At 43.3% G+C, this 14,287-nt stretch overlaps 2 protein-coding genes across 4 annotated transcripts in view; one reads left to right on the forward strand and one right to left on the reverse strand.

The window, feature by feature from the left end:
• LOC133530542 (filamin-A) overlaps positions 1 to 3,382 on the reverse strand; it is a 127,363-nt gene extending 123,981 nt beyond the window's left edge. For 2 of the 3 annotated variants that reach the window (XM_061868484.1, XM_061868487.1), the window contains exon 1: positions 3,006 to 3,382. The gene's annotated coding sequence lies outside the window, so the exon portion shown is untranslated. The remainder of the gene's footprint in view (positions 1 to 3,005) is intronic. The other variant, XM_061868485.1, reaches the window with a different exon arrangement.
• A 2,911-nt stretch (positions 3,383 to 6,293) lies between these two features.
• Positions 6,294 to 14,287, forward strand: part of LOC133530550 (membrane-associated guanylate kinase, WW and PDZ domain-containing protein 2) — a 47,510-nt gene continuing 39,516 nt past the window's right edge. Inside the window, 7 exon segments of the mRNA XM_061868500.1 lie at positions 6,294 to 7,948; positions 8,910 to 9,109; positions 9,555 to 9,664; positions 11,128 to 11,227; positions 11,472 to 11,603; positions 11,814 to 11,943; positions 12,465 to 12,634. Coding sequence (XP_061724484.1) covers positions 7,749 to 7,948; positions 8,910 to 9,109; positions 9,555 to 9,664; positions 11,128 to 11,227; positions 11,472 to 11,603; positions 11,814 to 11,943; positions 12,465 to 12,634 — 1,042 coding nt within the window. The 5' untranslated portion in view covers positions 6,294 to 7,748.

The raw sequence follows: 14,287 nt of genomic DNA on the forward strand, positions 1-14,287 counted from the left end.
GTACTTGAGAAATCAAAGCTGTTGTTAGGTTTAATTTTTTACGCTTAAAAATATCCTCGCCCCTTTTTCGGGGCAGTCGGGTAGACTGCGCATGTTTTGTATCTGCAGATTTCGTCGTCTGAAATGAAACGTAGCCCAATTTATCATAAGCGGCGACAAGCATTTCCGGTGCATTCTAAGATAAACCGATCCAGTGCGAGTCCTTTTTACTCACCGAGGGTTCCGTACAAACTTTGACTACCTATACTAAGATTACTAAGTAAATAGTGTAAGAATAATCGTATCTGTCCGTAAATGCCGCAGGCGACAGTTCATTCCACAGTTTAGTTGTGCGAGGCAGGATGTTTATGGAGAAATGCACAGTTGCGGACTGCCAACCATCTAAGTGGTGAGGATGGAAATGTCGCGTAGGGCGATGGCAGAAAAAACCGGCAGGGATTAATCCAAACAATTCCTCGGAGCACTCCCCGTTATACCTATATGCGATAGAAAATGCAAATGCAATCTCTAAGCAGCGCCAAGGAATCAAGCCGATCTGAAATATGCTGGCAGTCGACAATGCGGTCCAGAGGGAGAAGCTGATACTGGAGTGCCTATAGATGAGGACAGTATTCCATGTGCAGGCGAACCTGCGCCTTATAAAGTTGTACCTAACCTACCTACCTTATTCATACCTATTACCTACCTTACCTTTGATACCTATACTTTGTAAGGATTGTTATAGTAGGGGTATTTAAAAAAGGAGAGTACAGGTTTTTAAAATATCGGCACTGCGCACGTGACACCTCTGGAGCTGTGAGAGTCTATAAGGTTAAATAATAGTTTAAAAAACACTAGAACAATACGCTTTTTAACCTTGAAACCTGATCGTGTTCAAAGTTTCTCACAAGTGCAAACACGACTATGATACTATATTCCATCATGGAATGCCAGCGCCTATCTTCCGGCTTCATCATCAGACCTTGAAACCTAATCATGGTCAAAGTTCATTACAGGACTTTTCTAACAAATCCAAACACAGCTATGATACGAAGTTCCATCATGAAGTTCCTTCATATCTTCGGCTCCATCATCAGATCAGTTGGACAGTACCATATTATTGTATTGTCATCAGAACTACATACAGCTGTCAATTTTCATGACGCTACGATCCTTGGAAGATGGTTAAATTAGTTACCTTAGATTCCATTACATAGTTACATACAGGTCGACCTAATAAAAGCGTGTTAATGACCGCTTACAATCAGCCAGGTTCTCTGCTTCCTACTGATATAGTATGAAATGCACTACTTATATCTATCGTTGGTAGAAAGTGTATATCCACCATTTTATTACATGATAAACATCTTAGAATTTGTATATAAACTTTTAGGCGATCATTAATGCACTTAAATGCATTTTATGATCGTGTATATATTTTAAACGAAGCTTTCATGATTTGCCACGTTGTTTTCAACCTTAATACTCAGACAATAAAGCGTTTACAAAAGAAATGATACGAGTACGTCGTTTTAAACGACGGACTTATGACTAGACACATGCCAATAATGCTGGTGCGTGAAATGGTGTGTGAAGTGTGACAAATATGTTCGTTGGACTGGAAGAGATCCGCGGAAGACATAAGATTGCCTCGGTTAAATGAGTCATTCTCTTCTGGAATTAGTCAAAATATGTGTGTAGTTCCGTTGGTTCCGGTACAACGTACTGAATCCTACGCCGGAGCTGATGAACCACGCCGTTATGTCGTCGAAAAAAAATGTGTTTTTGGTTTTCAGGTACATTTATCCTAACTATAAAACTCCCGCGAGACTCGAACATTTTCATAATACGTGAGTGACCCGATATATGTATATAATTTTAAGGTAAGTATGTAGGTTTCTTTGGGCCATTCGTTTCCTGACATAAAAGATATTTAATTTTATTTCTGTTAATTAAGTCCTATCGCCATTTTGGAAATATCTCCCATAAAAGCTCAATTACCACTATATCATAAGAAATACCTATCTGATATTGACGAATTTGATTTCAATCAATTCTTTTTTGCAGCTCGGGTAACATAGGCGACGTATACAAACCCCCTCCCCCCCCCCCCCCCCCTTTTGAACCATGGGTCTAAAAAATACGAAAAAAACGTGAAACAAAAGCTTAGTAAATAATTTCAATAAAAACTAATAGCGAACATGATAAGTCTAGCCGTTTTTGAGTTTTTAAAAAAACTGCGAAGGTAATAATCCTTACTAATTACTAGCCCTCGTTTGGTCAGTTCTAACAGAATGGTAACCACGAAACCCTACACTGAGCATGGCCCGACATGCTCTTGGCTGATTTTTATAGGATGGCAATGATATTGGATGGGTGCTGTAATATCTTCATTTGTAATATTGTACGTATTTATTGTGGCCATTTAACATAGATTTACAACCAGAGACAACTTTATTCTCCAGTTCTGATTCACGTTTACATTCCAATGTGCTGCACTATTTCAGCTACACATTTATTAATGATTGTCCAAGAAATTTCGAGGAAACACCGCATAATGGTTGCGAAAATTTATCCTTGCCCTATTTCTAGCAGATTAATTAGTAAACCAGATGGCAACAACCCTAAATAAACATACAAGATCATCCCAACATTAAATATAGTTTAGGCTAGGTACGGTAATGGAGAATATGACATCGTGACTTTGATGACTCAGTGCTTAGTCATTCAGCCAATACATTTATAAATAAAATGTACGAGTATCATGGATAAAAGTCAACCTACTCGAAAAAATCACGTGCAATTTCAAAATAACGGAGCAATCCCGCAAATAGCATGATTTCGTTAACCGATTGCGTCACAAGTTGACATTCTCGATGGTCTAGCGTTTAATATACGCGGCCGGTCACATCTCGCGTGAAATCCAGTAGATCTGCCAAGCTCAATTTAATGTATTTCTGTGTAATAATTAGCATCGTTAAAAAGCTCTGGCAAACAAACTAATTCTCAAAAACAAAACATCTTACCGCTCAGGAAGATAAAAATAAAAATCACTGACACAACACTGAAAAATGCACCAGGATGTTTATGAAATTCCAATGCACTTACTTCCGGTATTTGGAAAAAAATCAGGCGATCCCAAGATGGCGGGAAAAAAGCCCGGGAAAGTTCTGAGATTGGCGGGAACTCGCGCTCGGATTACAATTTCGTGAAACGAGTTCGTGTAATTTATTAACGATTTTATGTGTCCGGATTTTGGCTGGGGCTAATTTTTATCGCAGGAGTCTGCTCTGCCAGCGAACATACGTGACTACTGACTGCTGGAATATAAAATTGAGGTGGCACGGGTAAAATGGCGTTGCAGTATATTTTTGAATACGAGACATAATTCATGCGCGCCCGGTTGCATGGAAATAATAACCTCATAAAATTATTTTTAGGTTTTCACTTGTAATTAGGTTGCAGGAGTTTCGTCACAGCGTTATACCGTACGGTGAGGTACGGTGTCATCAATCTAGATTAAGCTTTTGCCGACACTAGCAAAACGCATGCCTGTTGTCTACCTAGTCGCATATATAGCCAATGTCATTATCCGTAAAACTACTAACTAGTGCCAAATTTATTTAAATTTGGCGCTTTTTTCTACTGACGAAATTAGCTTGACAGACTATATGTATAGCTAAAATCCTGTTTTACTAATTACATTGTGCAATAAAGCAAAATGATTAAGGAAGGTTACATTTAAGTATTTTCTTTATATTTCGAGCGTAATTCAATTTTCATGCGTATATGTCGAAGGTTTCGAAAGGCCGTAAAATAATTTCCAAAATTAAAGTGGAGCTAGGCAGAGACTAGGCGAGAAGGAACGATGAGAGATGGACAAGTTACTGAATGATGGCTAATGTGGCCAAAGACCAGCGTGGAGACAATGGAGACCATAGGTGTATTTTAATATTTGGCGCCCTGGGCCAAGCCTGGGCCGCCCCATATAATAAGCACCAATGCATTTTTTTGCCGTGGCTCCTACGCCGTCCTTCGCAGCCTGCCGCCCCGGGCCATGGCCTCCTTGGCCGTAGGGTAAATACGCCCCTACATCGACTGAGTGGTTAGCTGGGTGGACAGCTGTTATTGCAATAATATGTTACACAACGAAGGCCACAAAAATATCTGACTCGATCTTATTTGTAGAGCCATCATAAGAGCGTGTCACATATTTTTGCGGCCTTCGAAAAGTAACACATTATGCAGGTAACTCGTACCTTAATTTCGTTATAGGTGCTCATTTACCAAAATTAGACCCTACATAGATCTGAACACGACAGAGAGTCAAAATGCCTGAATCCCAGAATGGCTATTTTAATTCTCAAAATACCACTTTGCCAAAATGCCTAAACTTCAAATCGACTTGGTACGAGACTGTGACAACACCCCATTCCCTCCCCCATTTCATCTCTATTTTATTGTACCTCTATGTTCGCAGCGCTTTGTACGTCTTTTTTACTAAGAAGAGAAGACTTTTTACAATCATTCAAAAACGGCTGGACGATCATGTTTGCTATAGTTTTCCTTGAAAGTATTTTTAAGCTTTTATTCTAAGATGTTTTTCATATTTTTGGACCCATAGTTTAAACGTTAGAGGGTAACACGTTTTTTTCGGAGCGATTATTTCCGAGAATATTCACTTTGTCAAAAACTGGTTGTTGGAGACCCGTATTCGTTTTAAAATGCCTATCCAACGATACCCCACACCATTGGAATAAAGCGAAACATTTATATAAACTATTTATATGGGAGGTTGCGAGCAGCATGCATCTAAAATATCCGGGAAAAATTAATTTATTTCAAAGAATATTTTGGAATGCATCCCTCAGGAGTACCTCAATAAGCTAGACCGTCTTATGAATAATGGCATACGTTTCATTTTCGGACTTCGCAAACACGACCATGTTTCTTTTTATCGCCGTCAGCTAAATTGGCTCTCCATCCGTCGTCGTAGGTCCCGTAGAACCCTGAGTATTTTGTTCAAGCCTTCCTCTCCTGGTTGTCCTAAACGTAAATTCACTTTCATCACCTCCCGTCCAGGATGTGAACTCCTTTCCTTCTCACCGTACTGGTTGTATGTCTAACTCTTTCGACGTTGAGGCAATCCGTCTCTGGAATTCCCTCCCTCTCTTTATTCGACAAGCCCCAAGCAAACCCGTTTTCAAACGACTACTTCGCTAACATCTTCTGTCAGAAGAACTTAAATAAGGTTCACCATCATGTATATGTACATAATTATATGTATTAGTCTATCTTTTATGCATTATACAAGTAGTAGTATTTAACTATTTATATATTTTTAATATTATTTGACTTCACGTTTAATTTTTTCCTTATTATTTGTTACAAATTTTTCCTGCACCAACAGACACAAATGTCTCTGTTTGAAATGTGTCTGTTTGTTTGTTTTGGTTGACTGGTAGAGAATGCCTTTTGGCATTAACTTCGCCATTTGTAATTTTTTCTTTATGTGTGCAATAAAGTTTAAATAAATAAATGTGGATGGTGTTTTACCTAGTTCAACTTTACCGTAAAAAAAAAAACGGACAAGTGCGAGTCGGACTCGCCCACCGAGGGTTCCGTACTTTTTAGTATTTGTTGTTATAGCAGCAACAGAATTACATCATCTGTGAAAATTTCAACTGTCTAACCACCACGGTTCCCGCCGTGTGGTGCCGGCGTTTAGAATAGCACCACCCCATCTCGTCCCGTGGGTGTCGTAAAAGGCGACTAAGGGAAAACCGACGGACGGGCAGCAGCGTCCGTTGAGTGCATCTATTTATTTCTACTGCGGTCCCTCCAACCTAAACCAATTATGAAAACTTAAAAATCAAAAACTACTACTTAAATCATTTATAAACCATATTTCAAATTAAAACAACATTTAACGTTTCGTAAATCACACATCAACAACCAAACAAATCTAATAAAATCGCAACAAAAACTAAAACTTCACAAATATCAACCAGGAACCATGGCCGCCCGTAATCAATCAATCAATGCGGGGACCATGGGTCCATCAAAGCTCAAACATAACAACAACGCCGGGTCTTTAAAAACTGAGCATCACCATTGTTTTGTCCGATGGTGATGCCGGACCCGGCATCGCATAAAACATAAAAAACCCTTCGCAAATGTCACCTCGGGCACAGGGTCGCCCGTATCCTTAGCGAGGGCCCTGTGTCTTCAATTGACACATTAAACCTTTAAAAAAAAAAAAACCACCACGGTTCATGAGATACAGCCTGGTGACAGACGGACGGACGGACAGTGGAGTCTTAGTAATAGGATCCCATTTACCCTTTGAGTACGGAACCCTAATAACCTTAACTGAGTAGTTCCAAACTAATGGCATTTACAATTCTTACGTTTTACGTTCTACTGCCATCTAGCGGCGAGTAGAAGAACTAGGTATTAGTAAATCAATTTGCTTGTTCATAACATATACTGTGACAAAAGTAATGAGCATTGCAGCATCTAATAAAATATCAACACCATAATTGCGGCTAATAGGCACTAAAAATAAACACAAGACTAACATGTCCTACCCAAAATAATTCAACGTTCTTCCTTTAACACAAGTCACCCAAGCAGGCCAAGCAAGTAACCGTTTTTAACAGCGCTCTCTGTTGATATTATCACGAACTATGCCAGTAAGTTTCAGACACTGAATTAACAGCGCATACAGAAAACCATTGTCGAATAACTTTTGAAATAGTTTAACAATACATATGTTACTTATTTACTATTTTGGTTTTTTAATTAGTAAAATAAACAAATTGCTGCTCTTTTGTGAAAATTACACAATAACTGTAAAAGGAATACGCCTGCGAAACGACATTCCTAAGTTGTCTATCTCTCTTCCACTAACGCTTTGTTAATAATATTGGAAATACTTTTGTCTCTGTCACATGAAGTGTGTATTTATTAAAACTCGTATGTGGGTGTGAAGCTGAGCCGTGAAGTGAAACGAATTTCCGGCCCGCATTTTAAAGATTTATGAGTGAAAATCACATAAAACTAGTGCTGAAACCCAAAAAGTGCAATGTACTGAATATTTGGAACAAGTAGCTATGAAATTCATTAACGTGTCATTAATTTAATTAGCATTCTCTCACATAAACAGCTGTAGTTGTGTGCTTACTCACTTCACTTGTTGCACTTGTCGTACTTTCAAAAACTTTATTCCATTGAATAATATACCCGTTTTCGTGAGAATGGTAATCTGTTATCTTAATTGAGTCGATCTAGAATTAAAAAAACAGTTTATGTTATCTAATTAACCGTTATAACAGTGATACGGGATCGTGGGAGCGTGTGTTTTCGTTTTCCGTTTGTACGTTACGATGCACCTGCACTGCAGATATTATGTCGATTGCTGCAACGCACCGAGTGAACAATCGTGACACGGTTGAACGACTAAATAATGAAACTCCTGTTAGTTACCCATGCTTGTTGTGACGAGACAGGTGGAACGCGATCGTACAAGTCTGTGAGGAGTCATCAAAATCCAAAAATGAGTCATAAGTAGTGATTGGAATGCAGATTTTGTTTTGTTTTTACTTGTGCCGAATGCGTCACTATTAAAAAAATTACTGGCTGGAAGCAGGCAAGAAAAAAAAAAGATATTAAAAAGTATACTCAGGCAATAGTATTTATGGTATTTCCCCTTGCCGAAAATGAAGTGGTATTTTTGATATTTCACAAGAAACAGCAGTCCTATATCAATGGATTCTGACAGGCTGTCTTCAGCAAATATTTCAACGCACAGTTCAGGGACAGCAGGGACAGTTGGAGGATCTGTAGTGGGAGTCAGACCTGGTGAAGCGGGGCTTAAAAGAGAAGATGAGGATGAATATAACTTGGGCCCTTTGCCTCCGATGTGGGAGAAGGCATTTACACCTTCAGGAGAGGCATATTTTATAGAGTAAGTACATTTTGTAATCAGATTTATAATAAAAAAGTTCCTTGGCACTTTTGTGCAGTGTTTCAAAGTTAGTATTTCACACAGTTATTTTTATACTTTAATATTGATGTTACACCCAAACTAACATTGGTAGAGTGGTAAGCTTTGCTTACATAATTTGTGTAAATATTATTCTTGAGTACCAAAATAGCCTATGAACTGGAGTTATGAACTAAGTACCTGATAAATTTTTGTGTCTGAATCGGATTTGTAGTATTATAATGTCTCTGACAACAAAAAGAGTGCTAGCTAGACATAATACCAGTTTACAGTGAAACTTTGCATTTCAGTAATTCAAATAATTATACTACTTATTGTCACAACTTTGTTTCCAACAAAGTTAACAAATATTACAGGGGCAAAATAGTCCATTCAAAACCAATTTACATATTACAGCTGTTGTAAAATAATATTTAGTAAAGTTCTCCTTGGTTTGTATTGCCTATATCAGTTGTTTCACTCAAGAGTTGAATCCATAAAAATGTATCAGAAAACCAACATTATTGATATCCCTCGTTAGAGTAGTAGGTATATGTAGCACAACCATCATGCAGAGAAGTGTTTCAGACATAAGTTACCAGATTGTCCAGCATTTATTTCTAAGTAAACTCCCATTAGGCTCAGCAAGGAGCGCCTTGACAGTATCTCGCTCCCGAATAGACTACCTCTTTTTCTAACTGCATCAATTAGAGAGGAATGTGTAGTCTATCTCGCGAGCGAGATACTATCACACTGTTCCTGTTCTAGGCCAACAGAGGTGGCCCCATGGCAGTGCAAGGAGTAAAAAGGGGCTCCAGTTTCATTAATTATTTTACAAGTATTGCGGGGGGGGGGGATACTCACTTCTCCTAAATAAATTGCTATGGCTGCTAACACACATTCCCATGCCATGATATTTCTATATTTTTAAATTTCTTTTCAGTCACAATACTGGAACTTCCCACTGGCTCGACCCCAGGCTTGCTCGGGTACGGAAACACTCACTAGGAGAATGCGGAGAAGACGAGCTGCCATATGGATGGGAGAGGGTGACAGATGAGAGATATGGCTCATACTATGTGGACCATATCAATAGGCGGACACAGTATGAGAACCCGGTGCTTCAGGCTAGGAGGTTACGAGGTAAGAGGAGAAATCATAAAAATGACTACTAACAATACACATAAGGCAGATGACCCAGTGTAGCCACTGGGCCAGTTTTGGCCATTTTCAACTTTAAAAGTCTATGGTTTATATATACAAGAGTAAACTTTAGTAACACAAATGATGCTATCATCTATTAATATATTCTCTTTTACGGACACGGAATTTCTATCTTGTTTGTTTCTTGAGCGAGAAAATAGTTGATAGCTTATTGCTTCCTCGTCCTTGGTGGGACTAGTGCCTAATAGACCAAGGATAATCTGTCAAGTGATAATCTGTAAGAGAGTCGGAGCTCTCATATACGACGCGCAGATTTATCAAATCTAACCTTTAATAGCTTGACAATACAAGTCAAGGCACGCGACTTCGTGAATGACACGATCTATAGTTATCTTTCCATCTAAATAATCTCTCATATTTTCAGCGGAGAAAATAGGCCCCGAAAATGGAAACAATGGCCCACCGAATGGATCAAGTTCTTCTGGAGAGCTGCGGGGCGAGCGGTTCGCGCTCACGCTTACTAAAAGCACGCAGGTTTGTTTTCAAGCATTATGAAAGTTAATATAAGTAAACATGAAACGTTGAATCGTGCTTCTCATTTCCACGTATGATTGTGAGAATCAGCTTGGATCTTATCTCGACATATTGTTCAACTTCAAAAATGAACTTGGGTGGTCTAAAGGTCGTTGATCGGGTCGCCACTTTCCCGAATGAAGGTTGAGGGAGGCGATGGCTGAGATACGCGTCATTCTCGTGAACGGGTGCTGTTTGTGGAGACTGGTGTGTTTAAGCTAACTTTATTGAGTATATAATTACAGTGAGGCACCTCATTCGGTTCTCGTATGTTTCTTTTATCCTAATGAATGTTTTAATTATACGGAATTTTGACTCTTAGAGACTCTATACATCTCTAAGGATAATTTGATAAAAGTCATTTAGTTCTGACATTTAGAGATATTTACACCTCTAAATAATTTTAGATATTTTTTTGTATCTGTTTGTTTTTTTATTATTATTATTTTAGTTATTTTTTGTAATTGTATTTTATACTTAATTGTTGCTGTGCTTGTTTTTGTTTGCATGTAAATTCGGTAAATTCCATGTTGACGTGTAAAAGTGCCCTTGTGGCCTATTTGCTGAATAAATGTTGAAGTTGAAGGTAGGTTCTTCAAACTTATTGACCCTGGGCGACAAACAGGCCAAGACCAGTCATGGAACTATTATAACTACGTATAAAACTGGCACAGAGCCAGTATTTTGCACAATGAGTTGTCGTTGTGACAACAAACCATAGAAGCGGAGCATGAATCTCGCGACCTAAACGCGTAAGCGCCATGAATTTTGCGGCGCTTACGACGTTTTGGTCGCGTGGTACAGTTTGCGATTCCGACAATTTTATTATTTGTTATGGCTTCTTTATAGGGAGCCTGCATGAACTGTAGGCGGCAGCACAGGAGCCGTCAGATTTTTGGCGCGAGGCGTAAATGTGATGTATTTTGTTCCGATGTAGCCCACAGGATGGCAGAATCTACTATGCACAAGAAAACATGAACATGTAAATGTACATGTTTATGGTCCCGATTCAGGCCACAAGATGGCAGACCCTCCAACGCGCACGGTCCCTATAGTAATAATAACTAAATGCGACCAGTCCTCCATTCTTTCGGTTCTTCTGTGGGCCAATCCATTGTATGGCCTTTGGGTATCCTGGATTCCTGGGTTGACTTGGAACTTCCTTCTGGATTGGATTGGAAAGGTTCGTGGGCCAGATGTGGTCGTAGTCTCGGCGATTACACAAAATAGCATTATTCAAACAATGACACCTTGTCAAAATGGCGTTAGCAAAAATTAAGCTCCGAAATATGCTCGGGAAATGTCACTGAATTCTTATGTATGTCAAAACCATGTAAACAAATTAAGCTACTTACCTGACACAAACTTATTTTTTTACTCACTCTCATAGAGTTAGTCCAAGCTCACTCTATTATTATTTTCAGGGTCTGGGCTTCACATTGATCGGTGCTGAAGGTCCACCAGAAACGGAGGGGTATCTACAGATACGCAGCATTGTGCCTAACAGTCCAGCATGGATTGATGGTAAGATTTGATCTCCTTTCCCTTAATTTTACGGTTTACACTCACGTGTGTTTAGTCACTCGCGCGACATACTTCGGAGACGGCCGTGCTTCGCGTACTGCTCCGCGCCGCTGAGAGAACCTTTTAATATATTATGATACAAAGTAATAATCAAAATGTAGTAAGGTTCTTATATTATTCTTCTGGGGCTGTCTGAAATAATTTAAATAATATTTGACTATTAATAATATTTTACTATTACCAGGTGCCCTGCGACCGGGAGACGTTCTCGTCGGAGTTGGAGGGCGAGGAGTGCGAGGCCTGTCACACGCGCAGGTGGCGCAGATGTTCCAGAACATCGCTCCCGGCTCCAGCGTGGCACTGCATCTCGTCAGAGGTAATAAGGTGTATTATACGTAACAAGTCAGATTTCTGGAGTATAGTGTCGTCTCTGAAAAACATCTGAACCTGGATTAGGTTCAAGACGCCCTGTACGAATCATACCGCTCTTCGCTGTGTCAATGTCAGCTTCAAAGGAGGACTGTTTCTTAAACCCTAATTTTCAAGATGTAATCAGTTTCATTATTGTGTCCATATGTTATCGCAGGTTATCCCCTCTCCTTCGACTCGGAAGACCCGAACACCCGCGTGCTCAGCACGTTGGCGGTGGACGCCAGCACTCCGGCCTCCTCGGACGCCGTGGCCATGCAGCAACTGACCAGAGCCTTGAGGACAAGGTGAGAAGCCTGTTTCATTTTAAATTCAAACAAACAAACGAAGAATTTCTGCTTCGAGTTTCTACCCGGGAAATGTTTCGGGGAATTTAGATCTGTAATTTCAAGTACAGAGTTCTGAGACAAAGCGTTGAAATTAACAAGAAAAAGTTTTCAAAATATGTTATGTGTAGTGCCTTATTAGGCTTGGTAGTAAAAATCAAAAAGAAATACTGCATATCCTATTGAAACTACCACTAACATATCAGGAAAAGACTTAACACATACGTTGACTGTATTGGGAATCACTCGCTATAAGACAATTAATTTATTGAAATAAATTTTTAATACAGTTATCAAAAAGTGCTACTTTATGTAGTTGTTTATCGTTCGCAAAGTTGATTTTTGCGAACTAGTGCTTTTTACTTTTCCAACTTTTTAAAACTTATTTCTGATCGTAATCCTACGTCTCATAAAAGACTTCTCGGGACTCGTAAATAATGACACACTTTGCACACTCACATTGAAATGTAATATTTCAACAGGTTCAACCTAGATTCTCCATCGAACACGAGTTGTGGTCGCGACGAGGCGGACACGGCGACCCCTAGTCCGGGACAGCGGAGGCTGCTGTCCCGCTCCTTCGACCTGGACGCCGTGAGCGACCAGCGGGACCAGGGGCCGGCACCAGGTATGTGTCCACACCGCGACCCCAGTCCGGGACAGCGGAGGCTCCTGTCCCGCTCCTTCGACCTGGACGCCGTGAGCGACCAGCGGGACCAGGGGCCGGCACCAGGTATGTGTCCACACCGCGACCCCAGTCCGGGACAGCGGAGGCTCCTGTCCCGCTCCTTCGACCTGGACGCCGTGAGCGACCAGCGGGACCAGGGGCCGGCACCAGGTATGTGTCCACACCGCGACCCCAGTCCGGGACAGCGGAGGCTCCTGTCCCGCTCCTTCGACCTGGACGCCGTGAGCGACCAGCGGGACCAGGGGCCGGCACCAGGTATGTGTGCACACCGCGACCCCAGTCCGGGACAGCGGAGGCTCCTGTCCCGCTCCTTCGACCTGGACGCCGTGAGCGACCAGTGGGACCAGGGGCCGGCACCAGGTATGTGTCCACACCGCGACCCCAGTCCGGGACAGCGGAGGCTCCTGTCCCGCTCCTTCGACCTGGACGCCGTGAGCGACCAGCGGGACCAGGGGCCGGCACCAGGTATGTGTCCACACCGCGACCCCAGTCCGGGACAGCGGAGGCTCCTGTCCCGCTCCTTCGACCTGGACGCCGTGAGCGACCAGCGGGACCAGGGGCCGGCACCAGGTATGTGTCCACACCGCGACCCCAGTCCGGGACAGCGGAGGCTCCTGTCCCGCTCCTTCGACCTGGACGCCGTGAGCGACCAGCGGGACCAGGGGCCGGCACCAGGTATGTGTCCACACCGCGACCCCAGTCCGGGACAGCGGAGGCTCCTGTCCCGCTCCTTCGACCTGGACGCCGTGAGCGACCAGCGGGACCAGGGGCCGGCACCAGGTATGTGTCCACACCGCGACCCCAGTCCGGGACAGCGGAGGCTCCTGTCCCGCTCCTTCGACCTGGACGCCGTGAGCGACCAGCGGGACCAGGGGCCGGCACCAGGTATGTGTCCACACCGCGACCCCAGTCCGGGACAGCGGAGGCTCCTGTCCCGCTCCTTCGACCTGGACGCCGTGAGCGACCAGCGGGACCAGGGGCCGGCACCAGGTATGTGGTCCACACCGCGACCCCAGTCCGGGACAGCGGAGGCTCCTGTCCCGCTCCTTCGACCTGGACGCCGTGAGCGACCAGCGGGACCAGGGGCCGGCACCAGGTATGTGTCCACACCGCGACCCCAGTCCGGGACAGCGGAGGCTCCTGTCCCGCTCCTTCGACCTGGACGCCGTGAGCGACCAGCGGGACCAGGGGCCGGCACCAGGTATGTGTCCACACCGCGACCCCAGTCCGGGACAGCGGAGGCTCCTGTCCCGCTCCTTCGACCTGGACGCCGTGAGCGACCAGCGGGACCAGGGGCCGGCACCAGGTATGTGTCCACACCGCGACCCCAGTCCGGGACAGCGGAGGCTCCTGTCCCGCTCCTTCGACCTGGACGCCGTGAGCGACCAGCGGGACCAGGGGCCGGCACCAGGTATGTGTCCACACCGCGACCCCAGTCCGGGACAGCGGAGGCTCCTGTCCCGCTCCTTCGACCTGGACGCCGTGAGCGACCAGCGGGACCAGGGGCCGGCACCAGGTATGTGTCCACACCGCGACCCCAGTCCGGGACAGCGGAGGCTCCTGTCCCGCTCCTTCGACCTGGACGCCGTGAGCGACCAGCGGGACCAGGGGCCGGCA

This window comes from Cydia pomonella, chromosome 23 (genome assembly GCF_033807575.1).
Source record: "Cydia pomonella isolate Wapato2018A chromosome 23, ilCydPomo1, whole genome shotgun sequence".
NCBI classification, from domain to species: Eukaryota; Metazoa; Arthropoda; class Insecta; order Lepidoptera; family Tortricidae; genus Cydia; species Cydia pomonella.